At 49.2% G+C, this 17,334-nt stretch overlaps 2 protein-coding genes across 5 annotated transcripts; both read left to right on the top strand.

Moving 5' to 3' along the window:
• The first annotated feature begins 1,579 nt into the window (after window positions 1-1,579).
• Window positions 1,580-14,798, top strand: LOC105465878 (putative golgin subfamily A member 8F). Of its 4 annotated transcripts, none has more exons than XM_071082482.1 (20): window positions 1,580-1,715; window positions 3,406-3,525; window positions 4,429-4,488; window positions 4,672-4,752; window positions 5,607-5,645; window positions 5,911-5,958; window positions 6,047-6,131; window positions 6,226-6,332; window positions 7,378-7,464; window positions 7,570-7,677; window positions 7,872-7,959; window positions 8,370-8,488; window positions 8,891-8,959; window positions 10,603-10,678; window positions 11,449-11,537; window positions 11,781-11,948; window positions 12,098-12,198; window positions 12,281-12,381; window positions 12,488-12,643; window positions 12,730-14,798. In XM_071082482.1, the coding sequence occupies exons 1-20, from the start codon at window positions 1,668-1,670 to the stop codon at window positions 12,957-12,959; spliced, it is 1,980 nt and encodes a 659-aa protein (XP_070938583.1). In that variant the 5' UTR covers window positions 1,580-1,667; the 3' UTR covers window positions 12,960-14,798. The 4 variants fall into 4 exon arrangements, with proteins under 4 accessions (XP_070938583.1, XP_070938586.1, XP_070938584.1 ...); XM_071082485.1 differs by having other exon boundaries at window positions 8,370-8,627; window positions 8,895-8,959; XM_071082483.1 differs by lacking the exon at window positions 11,781-11,948.
• Window positions 10,149-10,595, top strand: LOC105470216 (golgin subfamily A member 2). Its single transcript, XM_011721992.2, has one exon. The coding sequence runs from the start codon at window positions 10,216-10,218 to the stop codon at window positions 10,534-10,536; it is 321 nt and encodes a 106-aa protein (XP_011720294.2). The 5' UTR covers window positions 10,149-10,215; the 3' UTR covers window positions 10,537-10,595.
• Window positions 14,799-17,334: the final 2,536 nt, after the last annotated feature.

Below are 17,334 nucleotides of genomic sequence, written 5' to 3'. Positions count from 1 at the left end.
AACGAAAATGGAAGAAACAGAACTTACAGAAATAAAATATATAGCTGGGTAGGGTGGCTCACACCTGTAATCCCAGCCCTTTTTGGGAGGCTGAGGTGGGAGCATGGCATGAGCCCAGGAGTTGGAGACAAGCCTGGGCAACAGGGTGAGAACTTGTTTCTACAAAAAATACCTCACCATCACCAAAAAAAAAAAAAAAAAAAAAAGAAAAATTAGCTGGGTGTGGGGCACCTGCCTATAGTCCCAGCTACTCAGGAGGCTGAGGTGGAGGATCACTTGAGTTCAGGAGGCTGTGGCTGCAGGTTCATACCACTGCAGTCCAGCCTGGGTGACAGAGTGAGACTCTGTCCCAGAATAAAATGAAATAAGGAAGTAAAAAAAGTAATTGTTGAAATAAGAAATTCAGCAGATGGATTAGACACCAGCAGAAAGAATTCATTGGTTAGACAATTCTCTCCAAAAAGTATGTTAGTATGTTACACAGAGAGACTTGAGAATAGATGATTGAGCAGAAGTTGGTGGGGTTGAGGGGGAGAGGGAGATCAGAATAAGGTCTAAAATAAGTCTTAGTGGAATCCCAGGAGGAGATATTAAAATTTTATTATAAAGTGAGAGAAATAGAAGTTCTTCTTTTGTTTTGTTTTTTTGAGACAGAGTCTCTCTTTGTAGCCCGGGCTGCCGTGCAGTGGTGCGATCTTGGCTCACAGCAAGCTCTGCCTCCCGGGTTCACACCATTCTCCTGCCTCTGCCTCCCAAGTAGCTGGGACTACAGGTGCCCACCACCACACCTGGCTAATTTTTTGTATTTTTAATAGAGACAGGGTTTCACCATGTTAGCCAGAATGGTCTCGATTTCCTGACCTTGTGATCCACCCGCATCGGGCTCCCAAAGTGCTGGGATTACAGGCGTGAACCACTGCACCCAGCACAAAAGCTTTGTGTTTTTACAGATAATTAGACTTGTTTCTTGTTTAAGAAAAAAAAAAATCGTAACAAGAACATAAGAGAATAAAACAAATGTTTTTCCAAAAAAGAGAAATCATTGTGATAATCTTATCTTATTGGAATGTTGGATAATATAGTCTGTTTCATTAACCATCAAGCATGCTATAGATTTTCCATTTTTATAGGCTCTGTATCTCAATTAAGGTAATACTGGTAATTTTTGTACTGTATTTGAAGATGAAAAATACAGACCAAAATCAAAGACGTTGCATAGAAGCTGGATAATGAAGACAGCTCTGGAGGAACACATACACACACACAGACACACACATATATAAAGTATACACACTTTTTAAAAAAAATTTTTAAAGCTTTTAAAACAAAAACCGGCCCCTTCCCTCTCCCAGATTGGGCGGCCCCTTCCCTCTCTCTGAGTGGGTGGGGACAGTGGTTGCATGGGCAGCTTTCCTTGTGAGCCACAGGCCCCTCTGGACACATTGCTGCCTGCTGATTGGCCACGCCCCAATTCCCTTTCATCTTCTCATTGACCAATGGGCTTGGAGCATTAAGGCCACGCCCCTTTTCTGCATTCTACTGGAGTCCTGGTTACGCCTCCTCTGGTTCAGTCGCTCAGCTGCCTGGTAGGTGACTGGAGGCGTTGATCAGTGCTCGCTGGGATTTTGCTGACGTGGCCCCAATCCCGCTTCCCTTCCCACCCTGCGATGGCAGAAGAAACTCAACAGAGTAAACTGGCCTTAGCCAAGAGAAAGGTAAAAATGCACCAGGTCATGGCCCCCCAACCCAGCCACAGATCCCCTCTGATGACAAGACCACTACCAGAGTCCATATCACTCCTGAGGCACACCAAACTGGGCCCCCCAACCCCGGCACCTCTGGGCTGCCCCCACCAAAGTCTTGTCAATCAGCCCTGCCCCTTCAGCAAGAAGCCCAGTCCCTACCCTCACCAATCACCCCAGGGTGACTTTGGGTGTGTGACTACTGGGGCTTCCCACTCCATTACTGGGCTCTCACCTCCTGCCTACCCAAACTTGACCTCCCTGGGTTCTTTGGGCTCACGTTTCCAAGCACCTGGGTCCTCCAGCCTTAGGCCCCACCCTCGCCAGTTGTCCCTGGGTGACTTTGGGCTGGTGATTCCTGGGGCTCCCTACTGCAGACTCAGTCCTCCCCTCCTGCTGCCTCAAGGTCAAACTCCATGGGCTCTTTGTGCTGGTGTCTGCAAGGACCTGGGTCCCAACCCTGTGTTTCCCTCCCCCATAGTGGAGTGGGACTCGGACATTGCGCTGATGTGCCCCACCCCCAACCAGGAGGAGTGGAATGTAGTGATGTCACAATCCGCCTACTAACTGTCATTACTGGAAGACTGGCCTTTGATCTTATGACCCACTCCCCTAAGTGTTGTCACCCCATTTCTTGTTCCTCTGGTCACAGCACAAATTTGCAGCTGGAAGGGGAATGGAGACTATGGGATCTAGGAGCAAGCAGTTTCAGGCTGCCTCACTCCCTTAACATAGACATTGACAGGGGGAAAAGCCTACACTTCCCCCGTGAGCTCAAAACGTTCACAGTATCTCTAGGTGGCAATGGGAGAATGGGTTTGGTTTGGTTTTCTCCCAGGCTTCTACTTTCCAGAGAGATTTTAACATTTTTTTTCTGAGTTCTCCACCTCATATTCTAATTCTCCATGGTTCTGGGACCAGACTGCCCTTCAGTCTGTGGTCTCTGAAGTGAGATTTGCTCATCTTCTGTGGAATAGATCTTGGGGAACTGAACTTGACAGCTTGAATCTTCCTCATATTATCTCGACCTGGGGTACTTTGAGTGCCACGGGATAAATGTGAGACATCTTTCTGAGGCATCAGGTTCCCTTGATTCTCTTGAGATCAGGAGAAAAAACATTAATGTACTTAGGGATGACAGTCACATAGGCTTCTGAGAGTATACCAGACTTCTCTCTGAAATGAGGCTTGGGTTGTCCTCTTTCTGATGAATTCCCAGATTTAACAGAAAGGCTGCCTTCTGCCATGAGGACACATTGATATAAAAGTTTGAGAGGTACTGGTGCACTTCTTGATACTAACAGATGTGTGAGGATGTATGACTCTAAACCATGCAGTGCCTGCCTACCTAATGTTTACTTTTCTACCTCTACCTCTGGTTTTGGTCCCTGGCAGCTGCTGATTCTTGGCAAAACCCCAGAGCTTGGAGTCAGAAGACTGAGTTTCGAAGTTCCAGTATCACCTTTTTCTTTCTTTTTTTTTTTTTTTCCTAGCCATTATATCAATCCCTCTCAGTCACTAAATGATGGTGACAACACCTTGTACAGTTGTTGGTGTCGTTAAATCAGATGGTGTATAAGAGCATTTTGTTAAAACTATAAGGGAGGATGTGGCTGTAGGGGCCGATAGTTCTCATGAGGATTACTGCTCTTCTTTCCCACAGTTAAAAGAATATTGGCAGAGAAACAGCCCTGGTGGTCCAGCAGAAGCGAAGAAGAATGGGAAAACAAATGGCAGTGTCCCTAAGACAGCCACTTCTGATGGTTCCCACTCACCTGGGGATGTGAGTCTTGGCTGACCAGGCTACTGGGGACAGGGGTCCCAAGGGGCAGTAGAGGGTAATTGTTAAGATTGTGAATGGACTGTTGGGTACTGGTTCAGAATTCTGGGTTTGAATCCTGCCTCTCCATCTGCTAGGGATATGATTTAGGGCAAGTTGCTTGAGCTCTTTGGGTCTCTCTTTGCACATCTGTGTTATAGAGGTGGTATTATTGTTTGACTTCCATTTGTGAATTTTAAATGAGATTTGTTATTGTTTTATGTGTTTTTTTTTTTTTTTTTTTTTTTGAGACTGAGTCTGGCTCTGTCGCCCAGGCTGGAGTGCAGTGGCCGGATCTCAGCTCACTGCAAGCTCCGCCTCCCGGGTTTACGCCATTCTCCTGCCTCAGCCTCCGGAGTAGCTGGGACCACAGGCGCCCGCCACCTCGCCTGGCTAGTTTTTTGTATTTTTTAGTAGAGACGGGGTTTCACCGTGTTAGCCAGGATGGTCTCGATCTCCTGACCTTGTGATCCGCCCGTCTCGGCCTCCCAAAGTGCTGGGATTACAGGCTTGAGCCACCGTGCCCGGCTTATTGTTTTATGTTAATCCCTAGTACATGGCCTACTGTAAACACCCAGGACACCAGGATATGGTCATTGCTGTTTGATTTTCCTCATCCCCAGTCTCAAGGGGAAGCCAGGACAATGAGAACAGCCACTTGCCATCAGGAGTCACAGAAAGGGCCCCAGGGTGGGATGATGGGGAGATAAGAACCATGAGAGAGGTTGGCACAAAGGAGTTATGGGACGAAGGGTCCAAGATAGGCAGAAAAGAAAATGTTGCCCATTGATGGGGAAAAAAGGAAGTCAGAGGGCTTAGACACTGAGAGGGACAGAACATCTCCATGTGCACTCTCACCTCTTGTAGTCAGCAACAGGTATCGACGGAGAGGGCCCTACGTCATCTGCACCCCTCAAGGATCTGGAGGTAAGAGGCTCTGGGTGGAGGGGCAGTGACCCTGCAGGCCAATCCTCCAACCTCCTCCCACAGCAGGGACTGGGTGCCCCTCTGCCAGCTGAGACAGCCCACACACACCCCAGCCCTAATGATTGTTCTCTCTACCTCTCCCCCGACTCCTCCTCCACCTCCTCCTCTCTGCATGTGCCTCAGAGCCCGTCCCAAGAACTAGCAGCTGCCCTGGACTCGAGGTCTGTCAAAATCAGTCAACTGAAGAACACCATCAAATATTTGGTAAGAGTCCAGTGGGGTCCCCTGATTCCAGTCTGACAATCCTGGGCTCCAGTTTCCCCTTGGGACCCTGAAGAAAGGGACTGGGGGCCCCTGGTGCCAAGGGCAAATAGGGAGCTGGGGCACCCAGACCTCACCTGGAGGGACCCCAGAGCACGCACCATGGCTCTTCTTTTGCTGCCCTCTTTGCCAACTCTCTCCTCTCCACACACCCCTGCTCAAGTCCTTGCTACACACGCCCTGGGGTTGTTGCCTCTTGGGGGGGTGTAAGCCTGACTGGTTGTCAGGGGTCCTGTATTTCTGCCATGACTCAGTCCCTAATTTGCTCTTTGATTCTGGACAAGCCGCCTCTCCTTTCTGGACTCGTGTTTCCAGAGGAGGTAGTGAGTATCTAAGGTTTCTGTTAGCTCTGAGAGTCCGAGATTTAAAGGACACCTAGAATGGAAACCTCAGGGCCAAGGGCTGCTGTCTGTCCTTTTCCATCCTATATCTGCTGTGAAGAGCCGTACCTGGCCCGTACGTGCTCAGTCAATGTTTATTGAATGAACACACTTTTCTAAATCACAAGCAGGCAGGAGGGGGGGCCTTTCTCCAACTCCATCTCTAGAGGATTGTGTTCCTGTCCTCTCAAGAGATTCCACATTCAGACTTTGAGTTCTGTGGCTGTGGGTGAAAACCAACAAAGACCCAAATCCTCTGTCCTTGGGAGCTTGAGGAGAGTTGACCAGTTCGTGTTCCCATTGGGTCTGAGAACTTTGCCTTTAAAATCCATTCCTGGCCCCACCTACCGCTTCCTGGTCTGGAGAATAGAGTTGAGGGTGCCACCCTCCATCACCTTAATTTGACTCTCCCCACAGAAACAACAGAAGAAACAAGTGGAACATCAGCTGGAAGAAGTAATGTGATTTCTTTTTTTCCTCGCGACATGACGGCTGGGTTTGGGGGGCACTCAGATGTAGAGGCCCCAGTCTCGTCTCACCCACTCCCAGCCTGGGGAAGAAGGCTCACCCCTCAGATTCTACCCCATCCCCACAGGGTCCCTGATAACCTGGTCCCATGGGTGGGCCTGTCCTGGGGCATTGGTGGCATTCTGGGGGCATGTCTCTTGCTGTGCCACCTCTGCCTCCCCCTGGTAAGAGCTCTGTCTTCCTCTTCCTATAGGAAAAGAAGGCAAACAATGAGAAACAGAAAGCCAAAAGGGAGCTAGAGGTGAGTGGAGGGTGTGAAGTTTTCTCCTGTCCTCTGGGGAATGTTTCTTTCCTTCTCTTTCAGCACTTGCTTGGCTTTTCTCCCAAAGGTTCAAATCCAGACATTGAACGTACAGAAAGGGAAACTAAGTACGGACCTGTATCGCACGAAACGCTCGCTCAGATACTTGGAAGGTGGGAATCTGGGCGCCCTGTCATCCTTCAGCCTGGCACTTTGACAGGTCTTTAGGGGAGTCCTTTGGGACCCATCTCACATCTGTCATTACAGAACAGACCAAGGATCTGGCTGGCCGCCTGCAACATTCATTGCAGCGTAAAGGGGAGTTACAGCGGGCTCTGTCTGCTGTCACCGCCACACAGAAGAAGGCGGACAGAGTGAGTCTGACCACCTGCCCCGTCCCTGGGAGCCTGGCTTCGCAGATGGAGGAGTGAGCCTAAAGGTCCCTTCTGCAGGATGGAGTGTCCTGCCCAGAAGGCGGCATGGCCATTCCTCACTGCTTTTGTGTCTGGTTGTTAGAGGCAGCCTGGGGCTGAGTCAGCTGCTGTGGGTGAGTTGGGGGGTGCGGTGGGGAGCGAGTACTGGACACTGAACTTGGAGGCCAAGTGCCTGCCCTGCCCTTACCTGGCTGTGGTCTTGGCCAAGTCCTAGGTGCAGTTGGGTACTTTACTCGTGAAGATACAGAAGAGTACCTTTAGTATGTTACCATTTCTGTAGAGAGAGGAAACCTGTGTGTGTGTGTGTGTGTGTGTGTGTGTGTGTGTACATACTATGATAATATACAGAAAACATGTCTGCAAGGTTCATAAAAAACTCAGGAGAGAGCCATAGGTGGCTGGGAGATACTTCCCTTCTGTTCCTTCTGAGTTTTGAACTATGCGAATGTATCATCCTTTCAAACAGTGAACAAAAGATTCATTTTCCCCTTCCTATCTGTACCCCCATCCCCAGCAAGAAAAATGGGCTTAGAGAATTGGATAGAGCTGGGCGTTCAAATCCCAACTCTGCCTAAGTGATGTTAGGCAAGCGCTTAACCTCAAATACTCCATGTGTTTTCATGTACACAATAGAGGGAATCATAGTAACTGTCTCCTATGGTGGTTGTGAGAATAAATGGGATTGCTAGCATGGTACCTGGTGAAACACTCCATAAAGGTTCAGACAGTGGTAGTAATAACAGTAATAACAAGAGCAATATTATCTGATCTCTCTGGGTCTCTGTTAGCCAGCTGTAAATTCGATCTCTTTCCCTGTCCCTTCCAACTTTACTGAGTTCTTTTAAAAACCAGACCACAGACTTGGAAATGCCTCGATCTTTACTGACCGAGTTGCATATTAAGCCTAGCCCTAACCTGTTTAAGGGGCACTGTATGGAATGGCCCAGGTTCCCCAGATAGAAACTTCTCACTCTTCACCATCCAGTCCTCGAGCCGCAATAAAGCACGTATGGAGTGGAAGTTAGAGCAGTCCTTACGGGAGCAGGCACTGCTGAAAGCTCAGCTGACACAGGTGAGATTTTGCAGAGGCAGGGAGGGAAGGAAGATGACCCCAGGTGGCCAGGAGCAGGTGAGGACCAGTGACAGCCCTTCCTAACTTCTGTGCCCATTCTTGCAGATGAAGGATTCACTCAAACAAGCCCATCTAGAGAGAGACGAATATGTTCAACATCTAAAAGGAGAGAGGGCCCGGTGGCAGCAGAGGATGAGAAAAATGTCCCAGGAGGTGAGATCTGACCCTTCAGCCCCGCCACCTTAGATAGGTCACTGGATGTTTCTGGGCATCTGTAACATGGGAATATACAGCCAGATGTGGTCATGGGTCGGGGCTTTGTGGAGGTGGGGGCAGAGAGGGAGATGGCAGCCTGTTCAGCCACCAGCCCCTCTCTCCAGGGCCCTTTATCCCTGTGCTTTGGGCAGGTTTGCACACTAAAGAAGGAGAAGCAGCATCACATGCGTCTGGTAGAGAAGCTGGAGAGGAGTTTGTCGAAACTAAAAAACCAGATGGGTACGATGGGGCTGATGTGACCTGGGAGCAGGCCTGGCATCGGAGGGGGCTCTGGGGGTGGCTTAGAATGCCCCAGGGAGGTGGGTGGATGGAAGGGCTTTGAGGCAGAAGGAAAGGGGTCTGTGCCAGGAAACAACAAGTCTTGTTATCTCCATGAGCCTGAGTGTCCCCATCAGCAAAGAGGGCCCGTTGTCAGCCACCCACAGTGCTCTCCATCTGAAAGTGGTTTGGAAGATTGGCTACCATCCGGGTGCGAGGAATCATTAGCAGTGAGGCCAAGTTTGGGGAGCCTGAGAGGAGCTGTGCACCAAGAGGAGGGTTTTTTTGTTGTTGTTGTTTGTTTTGTTTTGTTTTGTTTTGTTTTTGTTTTTGAGAATCCAGAGGCCCTTATTGTCTGCTTCCTTTCTCAGCTAAACCCCTGCCCCCGGAGCCCCCAGCAGTGCCCGCTGAGGAGGAGCTGCAGCACCTGAGGAAGGAACTAGAGAGGGTGTCAGCAGAGCTCCAGGCCCACGTGGAAAACCATCAACACGTAAGTCTCCTGAACCAGCCACAAAAGGAGAGGCTTCAGGAGCAGGAGGAGAAGCTTCAGAAGCAGGAGAGACTTCGAGAGCAGGATGAGAACCTTCAGCAGCTGGCCGAGCCACAGAGCGGCGTCGAGGAGCTGCTGCGTTGCCCCACCTGCGGAGCCTGCCCTCCTCCCTAGCCCTCCAGGCCTTTGTTTCCCAACTTGTAAAATGGGGCAGTGTAGCCCTCACGTGAAATGTTACTTTTAAAGGCACCTGTGAGCCACAGCCCTGCTCTGGTGGCTGTGGGAGAGAGGGGATGATTTTTCTAACCTGCCTCCACCCTTCCCCGTGCCATGGGAGTCAGACACCGAGTTCTGGGGTCTCCAGCTGCAGTGGGTGGCAGCTGATTGCTTCTCTCTGTCCAGAACAATGAGAACAAGAGCGCACTGCAGTTGGAGCAGCAAGTGGAGGAGCTACAGGAGACGCTGGGCGAGGTGAAGTAGATTGTAACCCCCACCCCATCCAAGAAGGGCTGGGAAGCGGGCACCAGCCTCTGGGGAGGGGAGGTGCCAGGCCAGAAGCAGCTCCAGCCTGGGGGCAGGTGACCTCAGCACCCTCCAGGGCAGTCTTATGACCCTTTCTTCCTTCCTGCCTTCTGACTTTTACAGGTGGGTAGCCCTGGGCTCCTCCCAGGTCTGGACATCATCATCCCAGCTAGTGGCATGAAGCCCCCAATCATAGGGGAACAGACAGTGGGATAAGAGGCTCCTTATGCCAGGCACAGTGGCTCAGGCCTATAATCCCAGCACTTTGGGAGGCTGAGGCAGGAGAATCTCTTGAGGTCGGGAGTTTGAGATCAGCCTGGCCAACATGGTAAAATCTCATCTCTACTAAAATTACAAAAAAAAAAAAAAATTAGCTGGACATGGTGGAGCATGCCTGTAATCCCACCTACTCAGGAGGCTGAGGCATGAGAATCGCCTGAGCCCAGGAGATGGAGGTTGCAATGAGCTGAGATTGCACCACTGCACTCCAGCTTGGGCCACAGAGTGACACTCTGTCTCAAAACAAAACAAAAATGCTCCTTAGATTGAAACTGGATTCCAACCTCGGTTCCACTGATCACCATTCAAGTACTTTGCATCTCTAAGTCTCTGTTTCTTTTTGAGATGGAGTCTCACTCTGTTGCCCAGGCTGGAGTGCAGTGGTGCAATCGCAGCTCACTGCAAGCTCCATCTCCCGGGTTCACACCATTCTCCTGCCTCAGCCTCCCGAGTAACTGGGACTACAGGCGCCTGCCACCATGCCCAGCTAAGTTTTTGTGTTTTTTAGTAGAGACTGGGTTTCACTGTGTTAGCCAGGATGGTCTTGATCTCCTGACCTCATGATGTGCTCACCTCAGCCTCCCAAAGTCCTGGGATTACAGGCATGAGCCACCACGCCCAGCCGCCTCTGTTTCTTTAACTTCAAAAGGAAGGTAGCATTTTCCTTACAGAGGAGCTGAGGATTAAATGAGATAATACATGGAAAGCATTAGGCCTGTAGCACACTTAGCAGATGGTAGCTGGCTCCCACTGCTTTTCCACCAGTCTGTGGCCTACAGTTTAAATGGTGAAGGAGGGTATGAGATTTGAGGCTGAGGAAGGAAGCATAGGGTTCTAGGAAAGGGAGACAGTCACTTAGGCCTGGAGTAAGGGGCCAGGGCCCTGGGCAGGCGACAGAGCCCCACAGTGCCCTCGCTACCCTATTAATGGGCCCAGAATCTGGAAGCCAGCCGCCACTTGCCCTCACACCCAGGGTCTTCCTGCAGGTGGAGCTGAAGAGCCAAAAGGCTCAGAGTCTGCAGCAGCAGCCAGACCATTACCTGGGTCACCTGCGGCAGTCCGTGGCCACCTATCAGCAGCAGGTGGCCGCCTATCAGCAGCTGACCTCTGAGAAGGAGGCGCTGCACAGGCAGTTACTGCAGCAGACCCAGCTAATGAACCAGCTGCAGCAGCAGGAAGCTTGGGGCAAAGCGGTGGCCGAGATGGCCCGCCAAAAGTTACAGGAGACCCGGGGAGGGAGCTGCTGAAGACGGGACCATGAGGGGGACGACCTGGCAAACTCAGTGCCTTGTCACTCTTTCCTGGCCCCTTAGGAGCACCTGGAGGCTGCCAGCAAGCAGCAGCAGCAGCTGCAGGACCAACTGAGCCTCACGGCTCTCCCTGGGGAAGGTACCGGAGACCACTCAGAGGAAGAGGAGAGAGCCCCAGGAGGAAGGGGGGACTGTTAGCAGCACAGGATTGAGGAGTTGGAAGAGAACTTTAGAACAGCTGGTCATTATGCCGACCGGGTGCCTGCACTAAGTTCGGCATCAATATGGCGACCTCCTGGGAGCGGGGGGGCCACCAAGTTGCCTAAGGATGGCTGAACTGGCCCAGGTCAGAAACGGAGCAGGTCAGAACTCCTGCACCGACCAGTAGTGGGACTGGGTCTGGGCGGTATAGCAAGATCTTGGTACTTAAAAGGAAAAATAAAGAACAGTAGCCGGGCGCGGTGGCTCACGCCTGTAATCCCAGGACTTTGGGAGGGCGAGACGGGCGGATCACGAGGTCGGGAGATCGAGACCATCCTGGCTAACACGGTGAAACCCCGTCTCTACTAAAAAATACAAAAAACTAGCCGGGCGAGGTGGCGGGCGCCTGTAGTCCCAGCTACTCGGGAGGCTGAGGCAGGAGAATGGCGTGAACCCGGGAGGCGGAGCTTGCAGTGAGCTGAGATCCGGCCACTGCACTCCAGCCTGGGTGACAGAGCGAGACTCCGTCTCAAAAAAAAAATAAATAAAAATAAATAAAAAAATAAAAATAAATAAATAAAGAACAGTAGCTTATTCCTCTCTAGGAGGGGCTGGCTCAGGATTACATAGTGAGGGTGGAGGCAGAGGTGGGCCCACAGTACCTCCATTGTTGGGTTGTCTGAGGAGCCCTCTGGCCACCCCCTACAGGAGATGGAGGACATCTGGACAGTGAGGAGGAGGAGGGACCTCGGCCCATGCCGAGCGTCCCAGAGGACCAGGAGAGCTGGGAGGCCATGGTGAGCCTGACTCCCCCCGCACCGATTTTGCCACCTTCCTCTGTGGTCCCTGCAAGACCCCTTTATGCTCTTACTTTCCCTGCCTTCTGATTTCTCTGGACCCTCACCCCTTCCGAGAGCCAGTGGTCAGACCCCATTTCACCTGTGACGAACTGAGGCCCCAAGGGAAGGGGCTGCGCTCCACCTCTCTGCCCCGTTTGTTCTGTGTATGCCCCTACAAGAATGCTCACGTCTTGCCCTCAGGTGGCATGTTTCAAATCCGCTGGAGCCAGTGCCAAGGAGGAACAGGCACGGTTACGAGAGCGGGTGACAGAGCAGAGGGTGTGCTGCCAGCACCTGGCTTACCTGGTGGCCTCGGCCCAGAAGGAGCCAGAAGCAGCGGTCCCAGCCCCAGGGACTGAGGGCGAGTCTGTGAGTGGGGAGACCCACCGGGCCCTGCAGGAAGTCGTGGAGAAGCTGGCCCATGCCAGGACTCACCTCCAGCTTCTCCATGACTTATTTGAAAATGCCACCTGAGGGCAGGTCGCTGCCGAGATGTGACTCCATTATTTTGGCTCCAGAGCGGCTTTATGGACCACCGGGAGGAGATGGCGGACCTGAGTGAGCTGGTGGAGAAGCCCGAACTTCCGTTCATCGAATACTGGGGAGAGAGATGCCATCAGTGAGTGGGAGGCCAGGGCAGGGCAGGGGGAGCTGCAGGGCCTTCGGAGGGGCCCCAGCGTCTGAGCCCTGTCCTCCCGCAGGAATGTTCATCAGCTTCTAACAGAGGCAGGGGGCAGTGCCGAGGATGCAGCAATGGGAGGAGGACATCATCAGGCTGGTCCAGCACAGGGAGGAGATGAAGGTAGGGTGTGCAACATCTCTGCGGGGGTGGGGGTGGGCGTGGGGTGGGGGTGGGCGTGAGGGTGGGCGCTGGCAGCGGTGTGACAGCTGAGCACCCCTCCCTCCAGGTGAATCTGCTGGCGCTGCAGGAGATGCTGTTATGGTTGGCAGCGACTACAACAACAAGCACAGCAAACTCCTGATCTCTGCCCAGAACCCTGCTCATGAGCCCCGTCCAGGAGCCCCAGCCCCCCAGGAGCTTGGGGCTGCCCACAAGCATGGCGGTGAGTAGAGCCCTCAGGCGGGGCGGGCAGGCAGGAGCAGGGGGTGCTGGCGCTGCACTCAGATCCCCGCCTCCCTCTCTCCAAAGATCTTTGTGAGGTGAGCCTCAGCGTCAGCGCCGAGACTGGGCAAGGAGAGGCCAGGGAGGGGTCTCCCCACGACAACCCCACTGCTCAGCCCATCACGCAGGAGCAGCAGGAGCAGCAGGAGCACCAGGAGCACCAGGAGCACCAGGAGCACCAGGAGCACCCAGGCTTGGGCAGCAACCGCTGCGTGCCGTTCTTTTGCTGGGCTTGGCTGCCAAGAAGAAGGAGATAAACATCACCGTCATCGAAGAGCTGGTCAAGAAACTTTTTAAAAAGAAACAAAGTTATGGGGTTAATCTCCTACACAATTCATTTAGTTCATTTGAATGTTAGAGCCACGCTTGATTATTTTTGTTTCCAATTTATAGTTTAAGTTTATTTGTAAAAAGTTAAAAGAGAGTGGGTCTCTGTGGCCTTCACTGAGGTTCACTCTGGCATCCTTTAGCATTTTCTTTTTTAATTTCATAATTGTAGGTCATTAGCATGTATATCGAGTTTGCCCTTACGTGGTGGGAGTTCAAACACACAAAGACCCACTGTTTGCACAGAACTATTCTCGCTGGTTTGGAATAGGCTGCCATGCTTTTGTAATGTTATTATAGCATGTATATTCATTACAGAATTCAGATAAAATTTGCTTATGTTCTGCTACTGTTTGATCCAATCTTAATCACAGTGAGCCCTTCATTAGCTCAATATGCGGTTTGCCCTCAAGTGTGCACTGTTGATTACTTTGTAGGGACATATTTTGTGCAGTATTTATGTGATTGTGCCTATGCATGAGGAATGAATGAATTTCAGTCACACATTGTGTAAAACATAACTTGATGATGCTTGGGAAAGAATCAACAGTTAAAACTTCATGAGGTTCTAATGTCTGTGTCCAAAACACATCACAGTATTAGGATGTAGGGAGATATGTACGTGTGCTCCCTGGGGTGGGGATTTCTAGTTACTAGACCATCTCCATTTTCAGCATTTGGCATCCTCATGATACTTTTATAAATATGACGTTAACAGGAGACTAAAATACGATTTTACTGATTAATAACAGATTTGCCTGCATTCACTGAAAGAGCGCAAATATTGGGTCCTGTGACTTCAACTGATTCTTCCAAATTGTATGAATATATCAGTGTATTAGATAAGCCCAGTTTCAGAATTATAAAGAAAAAATGTTAGACCAAATAATGCGACTAATTAACAGTGGTACAATTTCTAGCCCATGGGTTTAAAATGCACTTAAAGTCCTGTTCTTGCCTTTTATTTTCTGAACTTCCTGCTTTTTCATTCTTTGAGTTCAGTTTAAAGACCGTTACTTTAAGTCCATTTTAAACCCTCAGGCTAGAAATTGGACCACTGTGAATTAGCCACATTATTTTGTGTAATGTTTTTTTCTTTATCATTCTGAAACTGGGTTTACCGAATACATTGATAAATTATTTCAAAGGTACTTTTGTCGTTGAAATCACTTCACTTTTACCCTGATAAACATCAGTGACTGGGCATGACCTTCAGATAGTGTTTAGCATCTGTGACCAATCTGACCATACTGTGTTCATCAGGTGCCGATGGGTTAAATCACACACTGGCATATTTCAGCTGAATGTCCATCTGGAAAATAAATTTACTGTGTTAACTGAAATTCCACTCTTTGTGTAGGTATTTGGCATATATTTAAGAAACAGCTAAAAAGAATGGAAATCGTAGGACAATAACTTAAGTCTTTCTTCAAAGTGCACGCAGTCTTTTGCGATACCTCATTCAGCCAAGTATTTGTGCTCTTCCTCATTCAGTGTAAGGCAGCTTTCAATTTGCTTAGAAGGCAACATTGGAAGGTTAGAGTTCATCAGAAACATAGAATGTTAAAATGTGAGTTCAACTGACTAAATTTGAATTTTCTTAGGAAGAATCAAAACACCTATTTAAAGATTGCAATATATAGTAACCATTTTTAAAGTATTTGATTAAACCTGATAGGTTTTCCAGAAATGAAAAAAAAAAAAAAAAAAAAATCAGCTCTAATACCAAAGCTGATTTTTAGAAAATTTGAACATGTAAATCCGCCCTATCCATAATATAGTTTCTCTAAAACTTTATCTTAGTCATTTTAAAATAATATAACTATTAAAAAAGTAACTGCTATCAATGTTCTGAAATAAGTTAAAACATTTTAAAACATGAACACTGTAGTTTAAAAGAAACGGTGGGAAGGAAAAGTAGAGAAAGAAATGCCAATTCCAGTCCAAAGCTTTATCTGCCAAGTTTTCTTAGAATGACTTTTACCAATTTATGAATTCTTGTAAACAATGTATAAGGAAATACTGAAAGACTTTTGCCTAAAGTGGCATTATTGTCTGCTGGTGTCATGCTACTGTAATGTAATAAATTCTTAAGTTGTTGCAAAGTGCTGTTTTTGCCTTAAAATTTTATTTTGGTGTCTTGAAAACTGTGGTATTAAAGGTATTGATACTGCGCAAATGCTGGGCAAATGCCTGGCATGAGATAATCTCTTTAATTTTTACAAACTTGTAATAAAACTATGCAAGTGTTTATTAAAAGAACACAAAATAGAAAAAGTTATGGGATTAAAAAAAGTTATGGGGTGAAAAAGTTATGGGATAAAAAATGTAAAAAAGTTGTGGCAAAAAAACCTTTGGCAAAAAAGTAGAAAAAAGTTTCATGAAAAGTTGCAAAAAAATTATGAAAAAGAAGTTCTGGGATTTAAAAAACAAGTCATGGGATAAAAATAAAAATTAAAAGCAGGCCCCTGTCAGCAAAACTTGGAGAGGTGGGGCTGGAGTCTCCACGGCCACCATGTCCCTACCACCCCTTCCCAGTCACCCCTTTACAATTAGGGTAGCAAGACAAGACCTCTGTCTAATGGGGAAAGACAAATAGACCCTTTGCCACCTTGACCAGGGCTGAGTCCTTACATTTCTGGATGACAATGATTGTTATTTAAGAGCCAGAGGCTGGTGGAGTTGGTTTGTTTGGAGGTCTGACGGCCTCATTACTCTCACCATAGCAACTTTTCCCTCAGCAGGGCTCCCAGCTTCTTATTCAGAGAGGTAGCTGAGGCAGGACAGTGGGGCTAACTGTGGACCACGGAGGACACAGGCTGCTGGGGTGGCCCTTCTTCCCCAGGGTACGTATTGTGTCTGTGTAGCGTTTTGTATATTCCAGAGGGTAGGGCCGCCTCTGTATCGTATCTAGCGGTGGTTGGAGCTGGCTCATGGGGAGGAGGTTCTAATGATTATTTGTGGCTGGAAACTTATTTATTGCTAGCATAGGACAGAGGAAGGAGGCGGGGATGGGGTCGTGGCTCCCTGGTGATGCGACTCCTGTTTATTTTGCTTTTTATTTTGGAATAAACTGATTTAGCCATACTCCTCGGCCTGGTGTGCTCCCATTTCCCTCACTGGGTCCTGGAGTTTGTGCCACCAAACGAGGAGCCCCAGAGTGTCTTGGGCATGTCCAGCTAGGCTGTTGGGGACCTTCCAGGCTTGTTACCTGTATGCTGCCTGGTGGCACCTGGGGGATTCCCCGGGGACTGCCATGGCGCCTACTGGGCGCGGTCCCACCCTGACAGCCAACAGGCTCAGAAGCCTGATCTAGCGGTGGCCGGGAAGACAGGTACCAGCACCTAAGGGCACTGACTTCCACCCAGCCCAGGCGTCTTCCATTCCGTCCCCGTGCCTCCCTCTCCTGTCTGCACCTGGTGGCCTCTTCTGTCTGTCCCTCCAGGGTGCCGGCTGCCCCGCAGGCTCCCTCCAGGCTGAGTTCATGGCCCTGCCCCCTGGTGGCCAGAGCCGGCTTCACAGGATAAGAGCCAGGGAAGCTCCAGGGGCTTTCCAGGAAAAGTGTGCCTTGGAAAGGGTATGGCCTTTTCACCGCTCCCAACAGCACCCTAGAAATGGCTTGGCCTGCATGTGACGCTACACAAACAGAACATTTTCCTTCGGAGGAGACTCACCATCTGAATACTGTGATGCTGACGAGAGCATCTTACGCTTTCTTCAGCCTGTTGCTATCTGAGCTGATGATTTTCTTTGCACTGATCCTGGTGGAATAATATAAATCACCTACATCGTTTTTAATATTACCTTGCTATAGCATAAAAGGTTTAAAGAAAAAAGCACTGCATTTGGGCTGTAGCGTAAGGCATTCATTAATATTAGTTCTGGCGCGGCCCAGTGGTACTGTCTCCTCCGCAGTCTATGATGAGAGTTGCCTGGCTGCTTGTGGAAATAATTTGTCCCCAGCAGAGTGCTTTAAGAGATGAAAAACAATCCGCCAACCACGAGAGGACATATAGGCAGGCCCCATTCTTAAATGGGATGTGTCCCAACAATGTTTTAATGTGATTGTTTTAAACATATTTCCCCATAACATTCTAAATACTAACTACATTTTCAAGCATACCTACAAAAGCAGAGCAACCAACAAATACCTGAAAAATTATGTTATAACTGTGTTTCACCTGTGCTTAACCACTCACTATACCAATATATAATATACTATATGTACATAAAATCCTTGATCTATGTAAAAAGTAATACAGTAATACTCACAGATAATACTAACATTTATTGAGTAGGTTTTAG

The sequence above is a fragment of the Macaca nemestrina genome, chromosome 17 (genome assembly GCF_043159975.1).
Source record: "Macaca nemestrina isolate mMacNem1 chromosome 17, mMacNem.hap1, whole genome shotgun sequence".
NCBI lineage: Eukaryota > Metazoa > Chordata > Mammalia > Primates > Cercopithecidae > Macaca > Macaca nemestrina.
The sequence above is the reverse complement of the archived record's forward strand: the minus strand, read 5'-3'. Positions and strand labels throughout refer to the sequence as shown.

What these genes read in the sequence shown, in the direction of transcription:
- LOC105470216 (XM_011721992.2), top strand. Translation starts at nt 10,216, where the DNA reads ATGGGCCCAGAATCTGGAAGCCAGCCGCCACTTGCCCTCACACCCAGG.
- LOC105465878 (XM_071082485.1), top strand. Translation starts at nt 1,668, where the DNA reads ATGGCAGAAGAAACTCAACAGAGTAAACTGGCCTTAGCCAAGAGAAAG. An exon ending in AGAACACCATCAAATATTTG is followed by an intron (nt 4,753 to 5,606) that starts GTAAGAGTCCAG and finishes CTCTCCCCACAG; the next exon opens with AAACAACAGAAGAAACAAGT. An exon ending in GGCTGCCCACAAGCATGGCG is followed by an intron (nt 12,644 to 12,729) that starts GTGAGTAGAGCC and finishes CTCTCTCCAAAG; the next exon opens with ATCTTTGTGAGGTGAGCCTC.